This window comes from Archocentrus centrarchus, chromosome 23 (assembly GCF_007364275.1).
Source record: "Archocentrus centrarchus isolate MPI-CPG fArcCen1 chromosome 23, fArcCen1, whole genome shotgun sequence".
In the NCBI taxonomy this organism is placed as follows: Eukaryota; Metazoa; Chordata; class Actinopteri; order Cichliformes; family Cichlidae; genus Archocentrus; species Archocentrus centrarchus.
This window is the reverse complement of record NC_044368.1, coordinates 24,111,297-24,134,132: the sequence shown is the minus strand read 5'-3', so window position 1 is coordinate 24,134,132 and position 22,836 is coordinate 24,111,297. Positions and strand designations below refer to the sequence as shown.

At 41.9% G+C, this 22,836-nt stretch overlaps 1 protein-coding gene across 3 annotated transcripts in view; it reads left to right on the top strand.

Moving 5' to 3' along the window:
- LOC115773249 (pleckstrin homology domain-containing family A member 5-like) overlaps positions 1-22,836 on the top strand; it is a 242,653-nt gene that overhangs the window by 203,883 nt on the left and 15,934 nt on the right. The window contains exons 15-24 of one of the 3 annotated variants that reach the window (XM_030719830.1): positions 219-338; positions 2,650-2,703; positions 4,965-5,045; positions 11,830-11,892; positions 11,974-12,054; positions 12,142-12,294; positions 17,948-18,049; positions 18,210-18,318; positions 19,931-19,977; positions 21,953-22,082. In XM_030719830.1, coding sequence (XP_030575690.1) covers positions 219-338; positions 2,650-2,703; positions 4,965-5,045; positions 11,830-11,892; positions 11,974-12,054; positions 12,142-12,294; positions 17,948-18,049; positions 18,210-18,318; positions 19,931-19,977; positions 21,953-22,082 — 940 coding nt within the window. The remainder of the gene's footprint in view (positions 1-218; positions 339-2,649; positions 2,704-4,964; positions 5,046-11,829; positions 11,893-11,973; positions 12,055-12,141; positions 12,295-17,947; positions 18,050-18,209; positions 18,319-19,930; positions 19,978-21,952; positions 22,083-22,836) is intronic. The other 2 variants (XM_030719831.1, XM_030719832.1) reach the window with 2 other exon arrangements.

Sequence of the window (22,836 nt, the reverse complement as noted above, 5' to 3'; positions counted from 1 at the left end):
GTTGGGCACTATGTTGAACTCGGTCCAGTATTCCATGCTGAGACTCTGTTCATACACTGTCAGATTAGGAAAAATGTGTGCTCTCACCTCCTGTTTGGTTGAATGCATCATCTTTAATTCTGGATTTAAACACTGCCTTGAGTCTGTTCTACAAATATTCTGTCAAAACAATCCATTGTAGTGGTTCCTTCTTCTCCTCTGTGTGTTGCTCTGTGCAGCCAGAGGAGCTGACACTGCTGCTCATCAAGCTCCGCCGACAGCAGGCGGAGCTCAACAGCCTGCGGGAACACACAGTAGCTCAACTAATGGCCTTGGGTATGGAAGGGCCCAACGCAAAGGTCAGCTCTGAGTGTATGTGTTTGTGCATGCACGTATATGTGCTTTCCCAGTCAAACAGTCAAAAACCCATGTTGTGCATTTATGTGCGTCTGCAAGCGGAGGTTCCTGGTGCAAGGTTTATTCTCCAAGCTAAACTGAATTTGGTGTGTTTCTGTGAGCACGACATAGTGTACTTATGCCACTCCATTCATTAATTGATCTATCCCTTGGATTACTAATATTTCTATTTGGAATGTTCACCATAATTCACTGAACTGTTGTTCTAGGGTGGGACTGCTATTAATTTGACCTGTGTTTGGCATCATATCTGCTTTGTTCTGTTTGGTTTAAATGACAGATTGTATGTAAAAGATAGCTTTAGCCTCCATGATGTCGCCCACTGGTTTTTGAATTTGGCCTCAGTGTTATTGTTCCAAAAGGCACCTCAGACATGGTCTAAAGGTCCAGTTAGTGAGTTTAATTAGATAGCAGTCAGCTACAGCTGCTGTGTTGACACACCTGTCAATCAATGCATGGGGGTCTATGGTGACTGACTCACTTTTGGATCTAGCCTGGAACAATAGAGGAACAGCAGTTTGGTTAAATACACACTTGCGCAATATTTCACAATATTATGTAAATTTCAGAATGTCTGGTAACCATATTATAAACTTTTCTGGGCTCTAATTTATGATTAGTTGTAAGAAAAGTTGCAAAGGTAGTAAAACAAGTGATGAACGATGCATGTCTAATGCTTCTTTCACTGAACATTAAATACATTGTGTGAGTGGCAGTAAGCGGCTTTGTTCAAGTGCTGTACAGATGATTGGACTGAGTCTTTTGGATGAACTAAAGTACTGACTCAGGATAGTGAAATGACCTTGAGAATTGTCTCTTTTTGTTTAAACACACCAAATGCAGTTTAACTCTGGAGTGTTGTTGTGGCATTAATGCTGGGTGAGTGTGTATTTTGGATGGTGAGGGTTGGTGCATCAATTTACAGGCTTTATTTAACACCTTGCAAAAGGGGCACTCCTCCTGTCTGTGCATGCTTGGAGCAGAAGCAGAATGCATGGATGCATCAGAGCTCAGGCATCAAATGGTGTGCTGTTGGTTGTCTGAATTAACATGCAGTTCTGGTTTGAGCCCATCCACATGCTCTGTTTTACCTTCTTTCTTTTATGTATTAAACAGGAGAAATTTAAGAAAACATAAGAAAAAGTTATTTCATACTGCATGTACTGTAGGTATGCAGCCTACCTGATCCACTGTTATGAATTCAGCAATTTGTAAGTGTGAACTTATAAACTGATAGTGACAGCATTACAGTATTTCAAACTGATGCCATGAAATGTCGTAAATCGTATTAATTATTTTGGAGGGCAGCTTGACATAATCCATGAGGAGTTGTGTTTTTGATGTAGATAGATATAAAATATAAATTACCCAGATTATAATATGAGGTGAGTTCACAACATTTAGAGACCTACAAAAAGCAAAAAGCATACCTAGTGTAGATGTAGCTACAGTTTCCCTTGAAGTGATGCATTTCAAGCACCATCTGCAGTGTGCACTGAAACCTTCAACTCGATCTTAATTTGGAAAAGGATGAAGTTGGACAGTTGGCCAAGTGGTGAAGAATGATTTTAATGGTGTGGCCAAAATACTCATATGAGTTGGTATGTTGTCATAAAGGAGCACCCAGCTGCCATGGTGTTTGTGCCAAATCCCCCCAGCACATCCCTCAAGATGTTACAGCAGAACAAATTCACATTGTGCACCCCTGTGAATGTGAATGAATGGCAAACTGCAGCTTTAACAGCTGCACCTGCAAGTTGTTACATAGTGCATGTAACACAGGGCTCAGTGGTACGTGAATTCTGACTCATGGCAGTTACAGGTGTCTGTGGCACTGAGGAACAGTACTGACAATATTTCATTACAGACTCCAGCTGCACTGAGCTCTTTGTTCAGTTGTGTTACACACAGTGTGATACTGATGTTTTTAACCCCAGATTATGTTCAGTGATGTTTTTACTGAACAGTCATTACAACTATTTTAAAGTTATTTCTTTCTGTCATGGCAACTAAAGCATGGGGCTATTCAGGGAAAAACTGTCATTATGCATAAACTAAAGTTTAGATTCCAGTTATTTTAGTCATATTCTCTCTCTTCTCTTCTTATTAACTCTTCTTCCCTGATTTCAAAATAAAAACTTCACCTACTTAACCTTCCTTTCCTTTTCCTCTTATCCTTTCCTCCTCTCTACTAATGTGTCTACCAAACAACTGTTTCCTCTTTTTCTCTCCGTTCTTCTTTGACTGCTGCAGACTGATGTTCTCTCCCATCACCTCCAGAGGAACCTTGTATACCTGGAAAGCCAGGTGAGGACTTAAATCATAGAAAACATTTTGTGAGGCACAGGAAGCCAGATTCAGTTTTCACTTACTGGAAGAGAACATTTGCTTGTTTGCATGCACGTTTACAATGATTTCTCTGATTCTGGGTTCTTTATCTCTTTCTGTGTTTTCTCCGAATCTTTTATTCTCAAGCCTGAGTTTGTGTTAGCTCGAGCTGCTCTAACCACAGCATTTTTAGCACTTTTGCCCAATGCAGTAATTGTTCAATATGCTAATTGGTAGATAGGTACTGGGTTCACTGACATTCAGTATGCTATGAAGGTCAACTTGCAAAGACTTGAAACTGGTTGCATATCAGATTATGAAAGGTGTATTATAATGCAGCTGCTGTGTGTGGTGGGAGGTGGAGCGCCAGCTTCCATTTTATCTCTGTTATGAACTTTGAGCAGTTTGCAGACCTCACAGTGCATCTATAAACATTACTCTATTCAAACCTGCTTATTATGGAGTTCTTTCCTTGTGTGAAGCACTTGCTGCTGTCTTGCAGGTATTTTGCTATATCATTAATTACTTTGATTTCAGAGCTAAGTTAGATCTTTTTTTTCTGACCACTGTAATCACCCAACATCTGTCAGCAGGTTGGCCATTTTTAAATGACCTGCATGAGCCCACACAGTACCACACTGGGAGAGGTATTTAAGGTTTTTGTAGTCCATTTGCAGGACATTGTAGTTTCTACATCAGCAGCAGCAGTGCGATTCTCTGAGCACTTTATGAATTCATCTTTCCTTCAGCACGCTCAGCCTCCTGGACTAAAAACGTAACCTGTCGACAGCTCACGTGTTATACCCTGATCTAGGCACGCATCTAAATGTGCTGTTTATTTTTGGCCCGTGGATTGGGACCTGCCTTCCCACACTTCCTGCATTACTGAATATGACTGCTCAATTCTGAAAAGGTTGTGTGCTTCTGGGGGAGAATAGTCTTGGACAAGCTGTGTGGGAGAGAGAGGCTGGCAACACTGATGCTGAGTGAAAAACAAATAAATAGTTTGGTTTTTCAGAAGGCCTGTTTTTTATTTTAACCCATTAGGAAGCCCATTAGTGTTAAGTGTTTTTCAAGGTTTAGCCTACACAAAACGAGTACTCTCCTAACATTCAACTTTTTCATTTAAATGTATGTACAGTTCCAGCCAGATTCTTGGCTGGTACTGTATGTATACCTAAAAAGAAAACTGCAAGGGAGTTGTACTCCAGCTACATGAACCAAAGTTTAGCCAGAACTGGGACTGCTCATGTTTTTCTGTGTGACCTAATATTATTAACTGTTTGCTGTTTTGATGAGTATAATATTTTGACTCATAGAAGAATCAGTGGCCAGTTATTTGCTCATTTATTTTCTTCTTTTGTCACTGCTTTTTTCTTTCTTTTTCTTTTGTGCTGTCTTCACTACACTTGACATTTAGTTTGACATTTGGAGCTAATTGAACTATATGCCTTTTTATGTTTATGTAGAAAGTTGTGAAAAGAAAAGAGAGAGATTATTAAGAGAGAGTCTGAATTTTCTATCCACTATCCAAATTTTCATTTTAAAGGTGGAAATCAGAGTATTATGTCTAATACACAAGGTTCTTGGACTCTGGAAAGCCTTATGGACATGTGCTTTGGATCATAGATTCTTAAAAACCTTTGTACACTATTCATGGCATATACTTATTTTCATGCTCCTATAATTCCAGGCACACTTTCAAATCTTTGCAAGTTGATGTTCATTGTACAAGTCTGTTTGTGTAAAATTAAAAGATGTTGACGACCTCCCCCAAACTCAAGTGAAATAAATCTATGACAGGATCAATCCCATGCTAAAACTGCAATAAGTATCTTACCTAAGACACATATAATTTGGTGCTCATATCTAGAAACCATTGGATCAGTGAAGACCTGTATTGTTTCAAAATGAAATCCAAAAACTCCTTCTTGGAGAAGTTAAAATTTTATTAAACATTGCTCCTGGTGGCATCCCATATTTCAGATTTGTTGCAGGTTGTTATAGAAAATGCCTTCATATTTAAAGTTTAGGTGAGAGCGAGGGTTGATCAGTAAGGCTATGAGACTGATCAGTGAGAGATGGAGGAAGAGAACACTAAACTGCCCCAGTGTTTATCCTACTTTATGTCTTCCTGTTTTCTCTTAGAAAGCAGTTATTAAACAGTTTCTCATCCCTCTGGCAACAGTTATAGCTGTTATTATACCGCTGTATCCTCTTTCTCCTTGGTGCTTCACTAGACGAAGGAGAATGAGCCTGTAATCTTCATGATTCACACTATGATTGAGAACTCTGCACCAAGGCCGCAACTCTACCAGCAAGTAAGGTCTTTGGCAGTTTCTGGCTTGAGTCATTGTGCAGGCAGTCCATGTGTCTATTGGTGGAGCTGTTGCAGTCAAAAGCTCACTGTTCATTCATCATTTGGGCAGCATAGTCAGCATCCGGTTTAACTAAATGCTGAAGCACCAAAGTCGTGTGATTTTGCTCAACAAGCCATTCATTTAATTATTCTTTAATTGAAGAATTCCCTTTTAACCTGAAATGTCCAATATTTGGAATAATATACAGTGCTTAAATAATTGCTGCTGTATGATAATATCCAAGTTGTTTGGGTTTTGTTTCCCAAAACCAATGTCTCAGTTATTTCTTAAAGAACTCTGTATTTTGAAGTTGAATGAAGTGGAGCACACTCAAGCCAGATGTTGCCCCAGTAGCCCAGTATCTCCACTATTAACCTATTTGTAATGTTTTGGATTCTCAGTCTCTGCAGACTTAGTCTGTTCATCTGTCAATTGTTCCTCAGTGATCCTTCCCACGTGTCACCCCGTACGTTTTGTTTTCTGCACATCTCATTCCGCTGCTTTCCTTTCTTTATGCAACTGGAAATGACCATCATTGAGCTGCAGTGACTCCATAGCTATTTCCTTGTCATCTGCCTTCATACAGCATTGGTCATTGTTGGATATTACTTTGGAAACACTTAACTGGTTTAATGTATTTGTCTTACATTATATTGTTCTTTTATTCATTTATTGAAATTTAAAACACTAGAACATTATATTTTAGGGAAGTGATTCAGGCTTCCTTCCAAGAATAACAGGATGATCTGGATGTGGGTAGCCTAGCTTAGTATAAAGGCTAGAAGCAGGGGGAAATAGTTACTCAGAATTTTTTTGCTATAGTATTCTAACTGAGATATAAGATCTTGGTTGATTGAACAGTCCACAGACAGAAAAGTAAAAAGGACAGTTGATGTTTTAGGGTGAGTGTATGTCTTGTTAAAAAATGCTTTATTCTGCAGGCTTCCAGATTTGTGAGCAAATTTGGTTTTATGATTCAGACCTCTTTGTTTGGTACCTAAAATTCTGTATAATACACAGTATCCTCTAAAGAAGTGCAATTTCTTTTGCAACTGGATGGAAACGTACAACCCTGAAAAAAGAGGCTATTAGCTTTATCAGCATGACAGAGCCAAATTCAGGATGCGAAAAAGGGGTTAGGAAGCCACGTGATAGATAACTTATAGTTGAATCATACACAAAGTTATATCAAGTTTATTTATAAAGCACATTTAAAACAACGACGTTGACCAAAGTGCTGTACAAGATCTGTAACCCCAAGGACTATACTAAATAAAAATAAAAATATATAAATAAATAAATAAAATAATAAAATAAAAATAAATAATAAAAACATTAAGAACAATAAATAACATAAGAAAATTAAAAATTAAAACGTTTAAAACAAGTACCATAAAATACCATAAAACAATCACCTAAAAGGAGGTAGCACTGCAGCCAAATGCCAAGGAAAAGAAATGTGTTTTTAATAGAGATTTAAATGTGTGTATCGTCTGAGCTGTGCGGATATGGAGAGGTAGATCGTTCCATAGCTTTGGTGCTGCTGCTGCAAAAGCTCGATCACCTCTCTGTTTTAGTCTAGTTTTAGGCCTCTGTAAGAGCAGCTGGTTCGATGACCTCAGAGCTCTTACAGGGGTGTGACAGTGAAGCAGCTCAGACAGATACAAAGGTGCCAGTCCGTTTAAGGCTTTAAAAGTAAGCAATAAAATCTTAAAATCGATTCTAAAACGGACAGGGAGCCAGTGAAGGGATGACAGGACTGGGGTAATGTGTTCATGCTTTTTTAAACCGGTTAAAAGACGAGCTGCCGCATTCTGGACTACCTGCAGGCGGCGCACAGATGATTGATCTATGCCAAAGTACAGAGAATTACAGTAGTCCAGGCGGGAAGTAATAAAAGCATGAATAACTTTTTCCAGGTCCTGCTGCGGGAGATAAGGTTTTACCTTGGCAATGACTCTGAGTTGGTAAAAACTGATTTTGGTAACAGCACTTACTTGCTTCTCCATTTTAAAACTACTATCTAAAATGACACCCAGATTTTTCACAGCATCACGACAGTGAGGAGCCAAATGACTCGGAGTGCCAGAGGAGTAGCTTGAGGGGTCAAATTTACCAAACCATATGACCTCGGTTTTGCTTTCATTAAGATTTAGGAAATTGTTTCTCATCCAGGACTTGATGTCACTTAGACAGTTCAGCAGGGGTTCCCATGGATCTCTGCTGTTCAGTTTGATGGGCATATACACCTGGATGTCGTCAGCAAAACAGTGGAAACAAATATTATGTTTCCTAAAAATCGACCCTAGAGGCAACATATACAATGAGAAAAGAATTGGGCCCAGAATGGACCCCTGAGGCACTCCACAAGAAAGCTTTGCTGTGGTAGAAAAACAGTCTCCTAGATGGACAGAGGTGTTAGTATAAGCCACAGCAGCTAGATCCACATTTTATTTGGCAGAGTTTTTAATGTCAGAAAGTGGAACTAAGTGGAACTGAGCAAGCTAAGTGAACATGTAAACCACTACACTATAGATGGTTTCAACACAATGGGCAGCACGGGTGGCATGGTGGTTACCACCTCTGCCTCACAGCATGAAGATCCTAGGTTTGAAGCTCTTTTCTGCTGCTTGTATCCACGAGCTCATTCTATCGGTCACTACCCGGAGTTCTCGACCATAGGAGAGGGAGTTAGATCAACAGCTTCACTTTTATGCTCAGCTCTCTCTTTACCACAACGGACCAGTGCAGCGTCTGCAATCCTGCAGCTGCAGCCCCAATCCATCTGTCACTCCCTTCTCCCCTCATTTGTGAATACTTGTGAAAACTCCACCACTTGAGGCAGCAACTCATCCCTGAGTCGGAGTGGGCACTCCACCCTTTTCTGGCTGGGGACCATGGCCTCAGACTTAGAGGTGCTAATTCTCATACCAGCTATTTCACACTCTACTGCAAGCTGGAGGCCACCACTCAATGAAGCCAATAGGATCACATCATCTGCAAAAAGCAGAGATGAGATTCTGGGGCCTCCAAGGTGGAAGCCTTCCGCCTCTTGGTTACAACTAGAAATTCTTCCCATAAAAATTATGAACAGAATTGGTGACAAAGGGCAGCCCTGGCAAAGTCCAACACCTACATCAAACGAGTCCAACTTATTACCAGCAATACAGACAAAGCACTCGCTGGGATTGTACAGGGACTGAATGGCAGCACCCCTATGGGACGTGGTCAAATGCCTTCTCCAGGTCCAGAAAACACATGTAGACTGGATGGGCAAACTCCCACACACACTTGAATTATCTTGAGAAGTTAAAGAGCTGGTCCAGTGTTCCATGACCAGGCCCAAAAGTGCATTGTTCCTCTTGAATCTCAGGTTCAAATAACGGACAAACCCTCCTTTCCAGCACCCTGGCATAGACCCTCCTGGGGAGGCTGAGGAGTGTGATCCCTGGATAGTTGGGGCACACCCTTCAGTCCCCTTTCTTAAAGCCTGCCCCTTCTTAAAGTCTGGGGTGGTGGTCTCTATCTTATTGAAACGTGTGAACATAAATAGAAATGCAGTAAAAGTCAAAAACTGCATTTCCAGGAGCTTGAAAGTCAACACTGGCATGGCCACCTTTATTCTTCAACACAGCCTAAACTCTTAGGCAAACTTTTATGTAATTTCTCAAAGTAGTCTTTAATTGTAGTTCTCCAGGCTACATTAAAAGGACATTCAAAGCTCTACTTTGGATGTTGGCTGCTTTTTTTTCCCATTCTCTGTCAAGATGATCCCACATTGTTGAGGTCCAGGCTCTGGGGAGGCAAATCCATGACCAATAGTCTTTCATTTTTTACTATTCTTTCCAAGTATGTTTTTTACAACATTGGCAGTGTGTTTGGGATTTGCTGAAAACTGAAGCCACTCCTAATCCAGTGCTTCCAGGGAGTATTTAATGATCTATGAAAATCTGACCATACTTTTCTATCTTCATAATTCCATCAGTTTGAACGAGATTTCCAACAGCACTGGCTGAAATGCTGCCCAAATCATGACACAGTGTCCACCGTGTTTTACAGATGGCTGTTATACCTCTCTCCTGACTACTCCATAAGATGTATTTCCACTGCTGATCAGTCGGTTCTTATGTAATTTGGCATGTCTCAGCCTTTTCTCCTTCTTTCCCTTTCTTAAAAATGGCTTCCATTGAGCCCATTTCTAATGAGGTTTTATCAAACAGTAAATGGATCAGCTGAAGGGCTAGATGTATTGCTCAGGTCCTGTGTCAGGTCTTTGCTGGAATCTTTTCCTATTTCTTAATGGTGTCACTTTCAGATACTGTTCAGCTACTTCTTTTGTCCTCCACTTGTCCAGTTTCTTCAAATTTTTAAGAACACAAATTAGGCCACATTTTTGGCTAATAGCTTTTTGGGACTCACATTGTTGGCGCAAAAATACTTGTGCCTATCAAACTGTGATATCTTTGACATTTTTTTTCATAGATTCAAATAAAGGAACTGTAATAAAGTTTGTGCTTTTGCAAGAGGCTGCTAAACAAAGAGCCTAAGGATGCAACTTTAAATTGTTTCTTGCTTATTTGTCTGCTGTGTGGACACAATGCTGGTTGAGCCTTGAGTTAGGTCCAGAAAAACTTAGAAAATCCTTCAGAAAACTTGGAGAACAATTTTTTTAAGACCATTTAAAACAATACAGGAAAATCTGGCTCATTTGGAAGCAACATATTAATAAATGTGGGGTGGCTCAAAAATATTAATATATTTTTCAAAGCACAGAATAAACTTAGTTAGATTGAGCTGAAAATCAAGATTTTGGTTAAATGAAAGGAGTTTTTATTGTTACTGCTGAGGAACCTGTTAAAGTATCTGGTCCTATTAGAAATGTGAGGACTGATTGGATCGCTGAAAAACTCTGTCAGTGGTTACATTCTTTGTTAAATCATGCTACTCACATTTGCACCAAATATGGAGAGATGTACAGTTTTTAATTAGATGTTTTTGTTGTGAATTTGATCTCTTTGACTGCACAAAACTTTGCAAGTGACTTAAAAGCATGTGGTAATCAAAATATAAACATACATGTATTTACTGCCTTGCACTACTATTAAAATCTGAATTCCTGATCATTACTGAGTAAGAAACAAAAAGTAAAGGAAATAATTACCCCCCACCCACACACACACACAAACATTCAGTGCTCACTGACCTCCATTTCACGTCTTCATTCCTCTGATTCCAGCGTCTTCACAGCTTTTTGTTTGACGTATCAATGTTAGCCTCTTTTCCACTGCAAGCACACCAGCATTTACAGCCATGCTTCTCAAATCCAGGCCTCGGGGCCCGGTGTCCTGCAGGTTTTAGATGTGTCCCTGATCCAACACACCTGAATCAAATGGCTGAATTACCTCCTCAGTATGCAGTCAAGTTTTCCTGCTAATGACTTCTATATTTGACTCAGGTGTGTTGAAGCAGAGACACATCTAAAACCTGCAGGACACCGGGCCCCGAGGCCTGGATTTGAGAACCACTGATTTACAGTGACATAAACCTAAATATCCTTTCTCAGCCTTTTTCATAGCACTGTGGCTTACACTGTATTCATGAGGTGACCTGTTAGTTTTGTGTTCAAAGTTATCAACAGTGGAGGGAATGGAGGTGCTTGGTGCATTGTGGATTACTGTATCCAGCTATATGGTGAATATGAAGAATTTTACATCACTGATGGCAATGTGTTTGTCTTCATCTTGCATCTGATAGTTTTTTTGTTTGTTTTTAAATGGCTCATGTTCCAAATATATAACAAATAATCATCAAGCTCATAAACCCTCTATAAAGGTACCATACCCCAAAAAGCATACCATGTTTCACCATCTGTTTTACTTTAAATGGGACAGTAATTTACAAAATGAACACTATGTTGTATTGAAGAATATTTGAAACTATGACTGAGACTAAAAATCATGTCAGGATATGTAAACTGAGGTCATGGGACAAGCAATCATGTCATTTTTTTCATAGACTTCTGTCAGAGGAGTCTTCCCCTGAAGGCCATTAAACAGAATGCAGGTCTATGGCACATCTGCCCTGGCTTTAATACCCACAGGGTATATCCATTTTGTATACGTTGTACAGTCAAGCCCAGTCCGGAAGTTTTCTGGGACAGTCCTTTGGGACTCTTCCAGCAGTGGAAACACACAACCCTTAAAATGATTCATTGGCTCCTTGGTGGAAAATATTTGCCTCGGGGGGGAAGGGGGGCAAAAACCACAGCAAATCTGAGAAAAATCATATAATAGTTTTGAACTTAATGTTATCTTCATTGGCATGCATCTGTCTTCTCAGAGTACAGCCTCTCTGTCTATCTCTGCATTCTAATATTCAGCCACAGCAGCCCTGGTAGCAGCTGGGAGAGTAAATATCCACAGTATATCCCTTCATCATCTGGAATAAACACTGCAAAGCATATGATGAAGAGTTTTTGTTTGTTTGTTTCCCACACGGTGTCCAGTAGAATTTAATCCTGACTGAACACAGTTTATATCATGTGGGATTAAATTATTGCATTTTTCATGAAATATACAACGAGCACAGAAGGATCACTTACCTTAATGCTTTAGGGAAAAGTCATGACAGAAATTTGGGCGGGACCATATTCTTTATATCCACACTGCATGAACTTCTGTCCACTGTAACAGATGTGCTGTGTTGCTTCCTGCTGTCTGTCTCTGACTGTTTCTCTTCTTTTTAGATCAGTCCAGACGACTACAAAGACAGCTCCTTCATCCAGCGCACGGAGGAGGCTGACATAGACGTAAGACAACCACAGCTTTCAGTGGAATGATTAACACGTTTCAAAGACAGATTAATTGGCATGTTTGTGTGTGCGTATTAGACAAAGCTGAGCAGACTGTGTGAGCAGGACAAAGCAGTGAGGATGCAGGAGGAGAAACTACAGCAGCTGCACAGAGAGAAGGTACAGCTGCGCATTGTGTGAGTGTGTTTCTTTCTTTGTGAAGCATCAGATGTGTAGTAATAAGTATTTGTGTGTGTTGTGTGGCAGCACACTCTGGAGACAGCCCTGCTGTCTGCCAGTCAGGAGCTGAGCGAACAAAGCGGCTCCAATGCTGCCTCCACGCAGAGCCTGGTCCAACAGAGAGACGTGCTGCAGAATGGCCTGCTCAGCACCTGCAGGGAGCTGTCCAGAGTCAGCACTGTGAGCACGCATTCCCACACACATCACTGCAGGACACGAGGGGACATTTGTTAATGGCAAACAACTACAGTGGCAGTTTCGTGGAATATTTGATTACAGTGCAGTGAAAAAGTATTTGCCCCCTTTCAGATTTCTTTTTTTTTTTGCATATGTGTCGCACTTACATGTCAGGTGTGTTCTTTGTTTTGTGATGGAAGACATCACATTAGTTCACATTTAAAACATTTAATAACATAACAATCAGAAGATTTTCACATGTACACGGGCTCCTTTGGTTCAGAAAATCACAGGCCATAAAAGCAGCTGGCTGTGACCAGTCCTAGACTTTATACTACCACTGTCTACAAGCCCTATGTGTTCAAAAAACAGATGCAGAGAGCTGCAGTGTGGCCTTCCCTCATTGGTCCATCCAGTGGTCGGTCCTCATGGCTCAGAGCACGTCTTCCTGCCTCTACAGCTCCCTAATGATGACAAGGCAGTTTGCTTAGTAAAGCATCTCAATCAGATTTAAATCCAGATTGTGACTAGGCGACTCCAAAACCCTCCTGTTGTTTCTTGTTTTTTGGAGTCATTCAGGCTCTTTTTCCACTGACGGGGTGCCGATGCCAAGTGCTGGAACCGTTCAGCAGAAGGGCGTGACTCTCCCATGTCAACATCAAGTTTTCTACCACTCTTTCACTGCATGGTGTGTATTACAGGAGAAAAGAGAAGCGATTTTCATGGCTGTGAATTAGGTTGGGCTCTAAGGCTGAACTTGCTTCTTTGTATCAGTTCATATCACAGATAAAAGGACACAAAGTGCGTACTTGTCGTCTTGCTCTAATCGCTGTCTGTGTTTCCCTCTGTGCTGCACACAGATGCTGCAGTAGTTTGGTTTGAACCGTAAAACATATTTGCAGCACAGAAAGGGGAGCGCTTCGGCTTCCGTGTCCAGACGAGGACCCGCCCACACTCATACGTAAAGGAGCAGTTCACAAAGCGCGGTGGGAACACGGGCACGTTCTTAAGCTTTTGCCGGTTCTTTTGGGAACAGCACGAGCACTGGCACCTCATCAGTGGTATCAGAGGTGGACTTGCTGCTGTTCCAGATCATTGTCCTCCTACATAACCCAAGTGCAGAGATGAGATTCAAACTCATGGCTGGACATTCTCCTTCAGAATTTTCTAGTAGAGAACAGAACTCATGGTTCTATCATTTACATCCAGGTCCTGAAGCAGCAAAGCAGCCCCAGACCATCACACTGCCACCGCCTGCTGCACTGTTGGTTATGTTTTTTTTTATGAAATGTGGTGTTAATTTTATGCCAACATGTGTTTCTTTTGTATAGCTCTGTTTTGTTTTTCTTGGGTTGTGCCTTTTAGTGTTTCTTTTAGATAGTTTTCTGTTTGTTGTTTAGATGTTCTGTTTAGTTTCCCTTCCTGTTGTTTCTTTGTGAATGTCTGATCTCCTTTGTCAAGTTTCCTGTGTTAGGTCTGTGTGTGTTTTGTTCACTTCCTGTTTTTATTTTGGTAGTCTTGTGTCTTGTGTTGTGTTTTACTTCCTATTATTAGTCTCATTCATTTCACCTGTTGTTCCCAGTTGTTTCCTCTCACCCCTCGTTTCCTCTGTGCATTTAAGTCTCAGTGTTGTTTAGTTCTGGGTTTGAGTCCTCGTCATTTTTATGTCTGTGTGACATTCCTGCTGTGCCTTTAGTATTTTCGGGTTTTCTTTGTGTAGCTGCCTTCTGTTCAGCCTATTTCAGTTAAAATCTCAAGTATCAAGCCTGCTCTCGCCTGTGTCCTGCTCTGAGGTCCTCCCTGCCTAGTTAGCCCCAGCAGCCGTGACAATGTAAGCATGACAAATATGAAAAAATCTAATAAATCATGAAGGAGACAGATACCTTTTCACAGCACTGTGTATGAATGGAACTGCTGAATAAAGCTGCAGGTGAAGGACTTCCTACCAAATATCTGAGTGTCAGAAAGCCCAGTCCCTAAACCTGTGGCTCAAAGGGATCTCATGCTAGAACCAGAAGGAGCCAACAGATATTTTAGTCCTGGCTATGAAACAAACCATGAAACAGCAAACACCACAAAAAGCGTGAGACAGTGGATCTGCCAAAACATTCTCTTTTCCATTGACGTGATTGTTGATGATGAGTGCTATGAAAAAATAACTCCCAACACATCAGCTGCTGCTTTGAGTTATGCAGTTGGTTGGCTGGTTATGATCAGTGTACAATGAGAGGAACCGAGGTAAACTGCAAAGTGCTTAAGTGCCAAAATCAGCATGAGAGCCTCCTTTTCAATAGTGGACTACAGTCTTTGCTATTTATTGAACTATTTGGAAAAAATAACACACCGGATGCTCCACCCCATCAGCACCTGCTCCTGTGTCACCTGCATCAACGGCCAGTTTGAATACTAGTACAAAAGATGGTGAGGATGGGAGCACGAGTCAAGAGGGTTTTAATGTTCTCAAAGACGTGATGGCAAACCAGGTGAGTTTTAGTTTGGGACTCAACAGGTCAGTGAGTGGAGCAGCAGCAGTGGAACAGTTTTTACAGAAACCTCCAGCCCCAAAAAGCGCTGTCGCTCATGCCTGGATCTTTCTTTCTCAACATTTTGACTTAGCACAGATAAGTTTATGACTTTTTCTAATCTTTTACTTCATGCTGAGCATCAGTCCAAAAAAAGTTCTTCAGAGAGAAAAAGACAAGTGGAAATGGTTTGACAGTGAGGAGTAAATTCTGCAGTAAGAGTGTGGACAACATAGTCGGCTGCTTGTTGTCAGTAAAATAACCTAAATTCCTTGTCACGCTACAGTCCTGAAAATACAGCATTAAAAATGGATGAGACAGGCTGGACAATCATCTGCATCAATCTCTGTGACCTAATATAAGACTATGGCTAAAATAGATGGCCTTCACTGACATTATTATGATATACACTGGTGAGGTTATGAAATGCTAATAGTTATGTCATGGTTGACTTGCCCTATTCTCTGTTTCTCTCTCCCTCCTCTATCTGTGTGCGTGTGTATGCATGTGTCTATGTGTGTGTCTGTGTGTGTGTGTGTTTGTGTGCGTGTGTATGCCTGCATGTGCGTGTGTGTGAGTGATCAGGCATCAAAAGTCGTGGCACCCATCAAGCAGAAACCTTTGACATGCCAAGTTCGTTATGCAGAATGTCCTCAGCTCATTCACAGGAGATGCCTCCAGCATTGACTATCTGATTAGCAGTTAAACGTCTGCCATCCATCACCATGTGGTGAACACAGTCAATGTTTTCTTGGGTGGTGGCTGTGGCAGGACGTCCGGATCTTGGGTCATCTTCAAGGCTCTCCCTACCCCTCTTGAATTCAGCTGCCCACTTTTTGCACAGTTGATAAAGCTGGAGCATCATCCCCTAATGTAGCAACCATGTCAGCATCAATGTCCTTGGAGGCTAACCCCTTTTTCTATTTGATAACACCACGGTGCCAAATTTTATCCATTTTCTCTAAATGTCTCTAGTACTACTATTCCAAGTCCTCAATTTTGTATCCAGTGTGAGCTTATCTGGAAAGAAAACATGCAGCTGGAAAGGAAGAAAGGAAGAAGCCTTCTGCCACCTGGCTACACCTAGAAATTCTGTCCATAAAAATGATGATGATGATACTTTATTGATCCCACAATGGGGAAATTACAGTTAACAGAACACCCATCCAAGAAGACAAACAGAACAAACATGGGGAGATAGGTGAACTGTGGCCATGCTGCCCCCCTTCTGGAGGCGCTTCCATTAAAAAGACAGAAACAGTAGTGAAAACATATAGGGATGAGTGAGGAAAAAAATCATCTCATACTTTGTATACATATGCACATACACATATAGCATGGGAGCACTAGGGTGGGGAGGGATGGACAGGGGAGCCAGCGGAGGCAAGAGGGGGAGGTCGGGCTACTGTGGGGCTGACTCAAACTCCCTCCTCAGCTAACAGTTCTGAGAAGATGTAGAGTTCATCAGCGGCTAGGTCAGGGAGATCAGTCCAACACAGGTCAGAAGAAGACAGGACAGCGGGGGGTAGAGCATCTGTTTACAAAACATCCTGGAGAAGAATGAGATAACCAGCAATCCAAGGCCGCCAGGGAGCCAAATTCCTGATTCCACGACTTGTTTTGGTTCAGACTGTACTGATTAATTTGTTGACAGCCTTCAGTCTTACTGGTACCTCTCTGTGGCGAAAAATCCAATTCATCCGAATCTTCTTGGTTCGTTCCTTCGCCGTGCAGAAACAGATACATACATCTCCAAGATCTTACCCCTCCTAATCAGCTCCAGATATACAGAGTCTGAGTTTGAGTCTGTACCCTTCCCGCGTTCCAGTCATAAGCAGCCTTACCAAGGCCAGACAGCTGCCTAGACTTCCTGAATTGCAACGACAAGCCAGGTATCTCCAGGTCCAGTTCGGAGAAACCCCAGTGTCAATAAGCCAAATGTGTGTATTCCATTAACAATACGGCCAGGCACGTCATCTTCCACACCACACAGGAATCCATAACGTAGCCAGCTGGAATGTCAATTGATAAGAGGGAATAGGGTTCTCCTTCCCCCAATCTCCTCATGGTGAAAATTTGATCAAAACAATGGCGTTGAGCGACCAGCTGACCAGATCCATAATTATAAATTCCAGTTCGGAAGTTGTGTGAAGAGAGGCTCTAAAGCAGCAAGCAGCAAAGCAGGGGAAAAAGGAAGGGCTGGGAGAGAAGAAAAGTGCGACCGTCTCCGCTGAGAGCTGAAGAAAAAAAAAGAACAGAATCGGTGACAAAGGGCAGCCCTGACCAAGTCCAACACCCACAGGAATATATTCCTGTGTGTAGGCCGACTTATTGCCAGCTATACGGACCAAGCTCTCACTGCGGTTGTACAGGGACTGAATGGCCCGCAACAACGGGCCAGACACCCCATACTCCCGCAGGACCTCCCACAGGGTACCCTGAGGGATGCGGTTGAATGCCTTCTCCAAGTCCACAAAGCACATGTAGATGGATGGGCAAACTCCCACATCAAAATATGTTTGTTTACAGTAGTACTTTTAACTGCTCTGTAACTAAGAAGAAACATGCAGTGCTGATGAATGTCATTTTACATGTCTTCACTTGGTGTGACTTCCACTCTACTCATGAGGCAACATATTAGTTTGTGACCGCTTTGAAGTCAACAAATGTGGTGGAAACAGCGGTAGCTGTTGTATCCAAGTATATGGTGAACTTTGGATTGCTGAGAACAGTGTTTCAGAGAACTGTTGATCTGCTTCTTCGGTCTGAAAATGGCTCATGTTGCAAATATAAGAAATAAGCATCATGCTCTGAAACTCTCTATAAAGGATGGCTATAGATAGAGTGACATCATCACTGGATCGTGTGTCATGAGGTATCAATACCTTAAAGTATACCCTGCATAGGGTATCTATGCAGCCAGTCTGTAGTAGGTGTGACCCTACTTTATAGAGCAGGCATTCAGTCAGCTGCAGATTTTGGGATCTCTAGTTCTTGTGTCTGTTGATTTAACAGGGTTGAGGTATCAGGGCTGGGACTCACATAAAAAAGAAAACACATATAAGTCAAAGGCATACACACAGACACGGACGCGCACACGCTGACCCTGCTGTTGGCTTGTATCCTGGTTTCAGGAGCTGGAGCGCTCTTGGAAGGAGTATGACCGGCTGGAGGCAGATGTTACTCTGGCCAAGTCCAACCTGCTGGAACAGCTGGAGGCCCTGGGTCGACCACAGGTAGCACAAACACACACACACACACACACACACACACACACACACACACACACACACACACACACACACACACACACACACACACACACACACACACACACACACTCTTTCTGTTGCTCTCACTATAACAGAGTGTTTGTATGTGCCTGTGTGTCTGCAGACAGAACCTCCAAGTCAGCAGCACATTCAGATCCAGAAGGAGCTGTGGAGGATCCAGGACGTGATGGAGGCACTGTCAAAAAATAAACCACAGCGGAGCATAAACAGCTGTGAGGCCCTCGCCCTAAACATCCATAAGTCACACATTTAGTTTGCATGCACAGTCTCTTCTGAGAGTGTCTGTGTGTGTTCTGGTCTTGGATGCAGGGTTTTGAGTGATTTGGTTTTGAAGAGTGATTTATGTTTGTGGTTTTCTGTTTCCTTGTTTGTCGTTACTGTTGGGTTATTTGCTCCCCGTGTATTCCCGCCTCCCTCATGTTTCCATGTCTGGTTTTGTCTCTTTGTGTCATTTAGTTGTGTCAAGTTTATTGTGTCGTCTCTCTCAGGTCTGTCTCTCTTTCTGATTTCTGTGCATTTAGCTCCCTCCCTGTTTAGTTGATAGCTTGTTATTTCCCTTTTATATTTCCGTCGTGTCCTACTCTCGTCTCTTTAGTGTCTCCTGTGTAAATTCAGTCTCTTCTGCATATAGTTAATAGTCCATATGTCATGTTCATGTGTCTTAGTCCTGGTCTCAGTCTTGAGGTGACTGTTTGCTGTGATTTGGTGCTACATAAATAAAATTGAATTGAATTGAATAGTTATTTTCTGTCTTATTTTGATAGTCTCTTGTCTCTCGTGTTGTGTATTTAGTTTGACTTCCTTTGTCTCATCTTCACTGATCAGTCCCAGCTGTTCTCCCAGCTGTTTCCTCTCCCATTGTTACCTCATGTGTCTCTGTTGTCTGAGTCTTTGTCCGGTCTTTGTCGTGTCCTCGTTGTGTGATCCCAGTTTCGTGTTTCTGATTCTTCCTTTGTGTTTTTGGCTCCAGTCCAGCGCTGCTTGTCTTTAGCTTATTTTCCCTGTCAGAACAGCAATAAAGTCCCATTTCTGAGTTCAGTCCCTGTCTGTTCAGTCCATGACAGACCATAGGAACAAAAACTGAATTATTTTAGGATTTTGAACCAGTTGCACTCTCCTTTGAAATTAAACCAAACTGCACGTGGCTCTAGTCACATGCCCCTCAGTTTTATTCCTGCTGAATGTCTCAGATGAGTCACAGTTACAAACAGCTCTTTATGCAGCCTGGTATCTAACCAAATCCTTCCATTCTTAATAAAGTTAGACCCATTTCTAAACTAAAAAAAAATGGTTTCTGTGCATCTTTTAGCTTTTCATCCTGGTTTCAGAGCGTTCCACAACACAGAAACGGTCCTGCTCAATGTCCCCAGTGTCACAGTGGACAAAGTGCAGCATTTGATCACAACATTTTAACACACAACTTAACGTGATGGTCTTCACTTGGTTGTGTAATTCAAGAACCTTTGTAGTCACCATAAGTAACAACCTGCATTATTAGAATGTAACCACAAGGTAACATTTTAATCTCCTGTTTCCACTTTTTACCAAATTTTTAGACTCACAATGTCACTTTACACTGCTGTGTGTGTGTGTGTGTGTGTGTGTGTGTGTGTGTGTGTGTGTGTGTGTGTGTGTGTGTGTGTGTATGTGTTAAATCTGCCCTTTAAGTATTCAGCAAATCTATTTCCTCATTGACACATGAGCATCATTAGAGTTGGATACCTGAGGAGCATATTCATACTCCATGGGGACCTGATACATTTGGATCTTTCATGATTGCAAAATGTTGCTCTTATTTCTCTTCTCTCCAAACTCTGTGTTCAGCAGGTTTTCCTGGTTCAAAGCCACTCTCCAGTCTGCAGAAGAATGAGGTGGGACAGCGTTCCAGCCCACATCACACCACTCACACTCTCACAGGATTCAGTTTTCATTTATTTTCTTTTGGGTTCAATGAAATGTCTTAAAAGACAGAATAATTTTGGCATCTTTCTATCCTAATTAACATGGCCATGCACAGTGTGCACATTCATCCCAACACAATAAAGGTTTGAGCTACAGCTGAAGGTGTTCTGTGAGTGAGCACAGGGTCACCTTCTTCAGCAGGAGCTGCTTTTCTGATATTTCTGCCACTTGAATACAGATTGTGTATTTTTATTTCAGACCAGGCAGTTAGAAGTTTAAGCTAAATATAAGTAAGTAAGTGCTTCACAGTAAAAGACAAAAAAGTATAATATAAAATACAGCATAAACAAGTTATTAAAAGCTTGTCTGTATAAATGTAATGTTCTATAGGAATCAGCTCACTTAGTTTAAAGCTTGAACGCTGCGACCATTTACTGCCCAATGAGATGGTGATGTGGCTGTAAGCAGAGAATAAAAGTTGTTGAGTTTTGTGGCAGAAGCTTCTTTATTCCAGATATAGTTTTCACAATGCCAGTAAAACGGTCTTCCTGCAGTGTAGAAGCCAACTGCTCAGATTGAACAGGCAGGAATTGTTGGTCTAGCATCCTTTGGCTCATGTTTTGCAGTTTTAGTACACTCTCACAGCAGGCAGCGTACCGTTTTCAGTCACTACGTCGTATCTGCACAGCAGCACGGAGCAGGCAGACACAGCAAACAGCAATCCAGAAGTGGAAATGTTAGTGTCTCCAGATACTGACAGCTGGTAGAGAACAGAAGCAAAGCTAGAAGATTAAGTTATTTTTCATCCCCCCCATGCTGTCTTTGAAGCACACGTACCACGGCTCTTTCTATAGAATGACACGTTTCCCTTTGGTCTGTAGGATGTGTATGTTTACTGCTAACATTAATAACTGTATCTACAGTAAAGACAGGAATACCTAAAGACCAAACAGAACAAAAACAGTTGCATGATAAATATTTGCCACCATCAAGCTCGCACTCGGTTCTCATCAATACCAAAAACAGATCCTGATCATACTTGCTGAAAACGATTTTATTGTCTCTCTCTTTCTGCTATGAAGCCGAGATACTGAGGCTGAGTACTGTGCAGTGTTTTGCACTCAACCTTTGGATGTTTTTGAGTATTTATAGTTCATATAGCTGTATTTCTCAGTGTGAATGCACTCAAAACAGCTAATCTAAGAACAGAAGAACACATTTTGAGGCAGAGTGCATGAAAGCAGGTAATATTTTCATCATAGGCTAAGACATCTTCATCTCAGTTTGCACACTGCAGTTCAATTAAACACGTCTTTGCTTTCCAGCACCTCTAAAATGTGTTCACTGTGGCCAAACCAGAGTGAGGAGGCTGTTTTCTACATCATGATAATGAGAACTGTCCTTTCCTTGGAATGAGCCCTATTTTGTTAACTATCTACAGGCAGTCACTCAGCCATTCAGTCCTCCCAAAGAGGGCAGTGGCGTGCCCCCCCCGCCCACCTCTCCCCCTGTACTACGACTCATCCGACCACCCCCCTCACGTGCCCCCCCAACACTCACACCCCGGCGGCCGCCTGCCCTCCCACACTCACCGTCCTGAAGACCGCAAAACTGGCGCCAGGAATGGAGCGCACAGCGTAAGAACTGCTGAACGTGTTCATGCCCCACGCCCCCCCCGACCATGTCAGCCGCTCCCCCCCACATCTTCAGTTTGTTGTGACTGCCACACTTCAGCACACTGAACCACTGCATCTGAGCTCATTTCACAGGATTCAGTGTCTCAGCCATCTCCCCCTTTTATTTAGACTTCAGCTCCACCCTAAATAAGAAATTCATATACATTCATTCTCCGAGTTTCAATACACGTAATTTACATTAAAGTTGTGTGTGCCTGACTGATGTATTTATTCTTACTCTGGCCCTTCCTTCCCATTGCCCTCACAGCAAGCTCCAGACTACCGGCTGTACAAAAGTGAGCCTGAGCTGACCACAGTGAAGGAGGAAGTGGACGAGGCCAACGGTGAGGACAAGGACAAGACCGAGACCGAAAGTAAAGAAACTGCATCGTCAAAAGGTAGAGTCCATGATGCTCTAACATTTATATCACACTCTTTGTTTTTAGGGATGTGGTTTCATTATTGTTTTATAGTAAGCTGGAATTTAGGAAGAAAGAAATAAAAATTATTTCAAAATAGAGTGCTTAACAAATGTATTAGACTACCTGTCATAAAACCAAGAAAACATTAATAGTGTAGAAATCTGTCAAAAACTTGTTTAAAACTTAAAATGACTGAATTTACATTTTTATACCCAAACTTGAGCCGGCACTCATGAGAAGTCAGAATTAATCAAGAATAACATTCAACCACACAAACTATTTTTTCTGCTCAGGAATGCATGTAAATAACTGTCCATCTGTCCATCCATCCATTCTCCTCCACTTATCCTGTTCAGGGTCACGGGGGGGGGGGGGGGGGGGGGGGGGGGGGGGACAAGGATAGGGCAAGAAGCAGGGTACACCCTGTACAGGTCGCCAGGGCCAACACAGAGAGACAGACAACCATTCATATCTATGGGCAATTTAGAGTGACCAATTAACCTAACCCCAGTAAGTGCATGTCTTTGGACTGTGGGAGGAAACCCACGCAGACACAGGGAGAACATGCAAACTCCACACAGAGAGGCCTGGGCCAAGCCGGATTTAGCTGGATCTAAATAAGTAAGTAATTAATGTGGCAATATTCATGAACAATTATTATATTTTAGCATAAAAATATCATTTTGAGCAGAGAGCTTGCACATACTGGTATGTTATCCACTACTTAAAC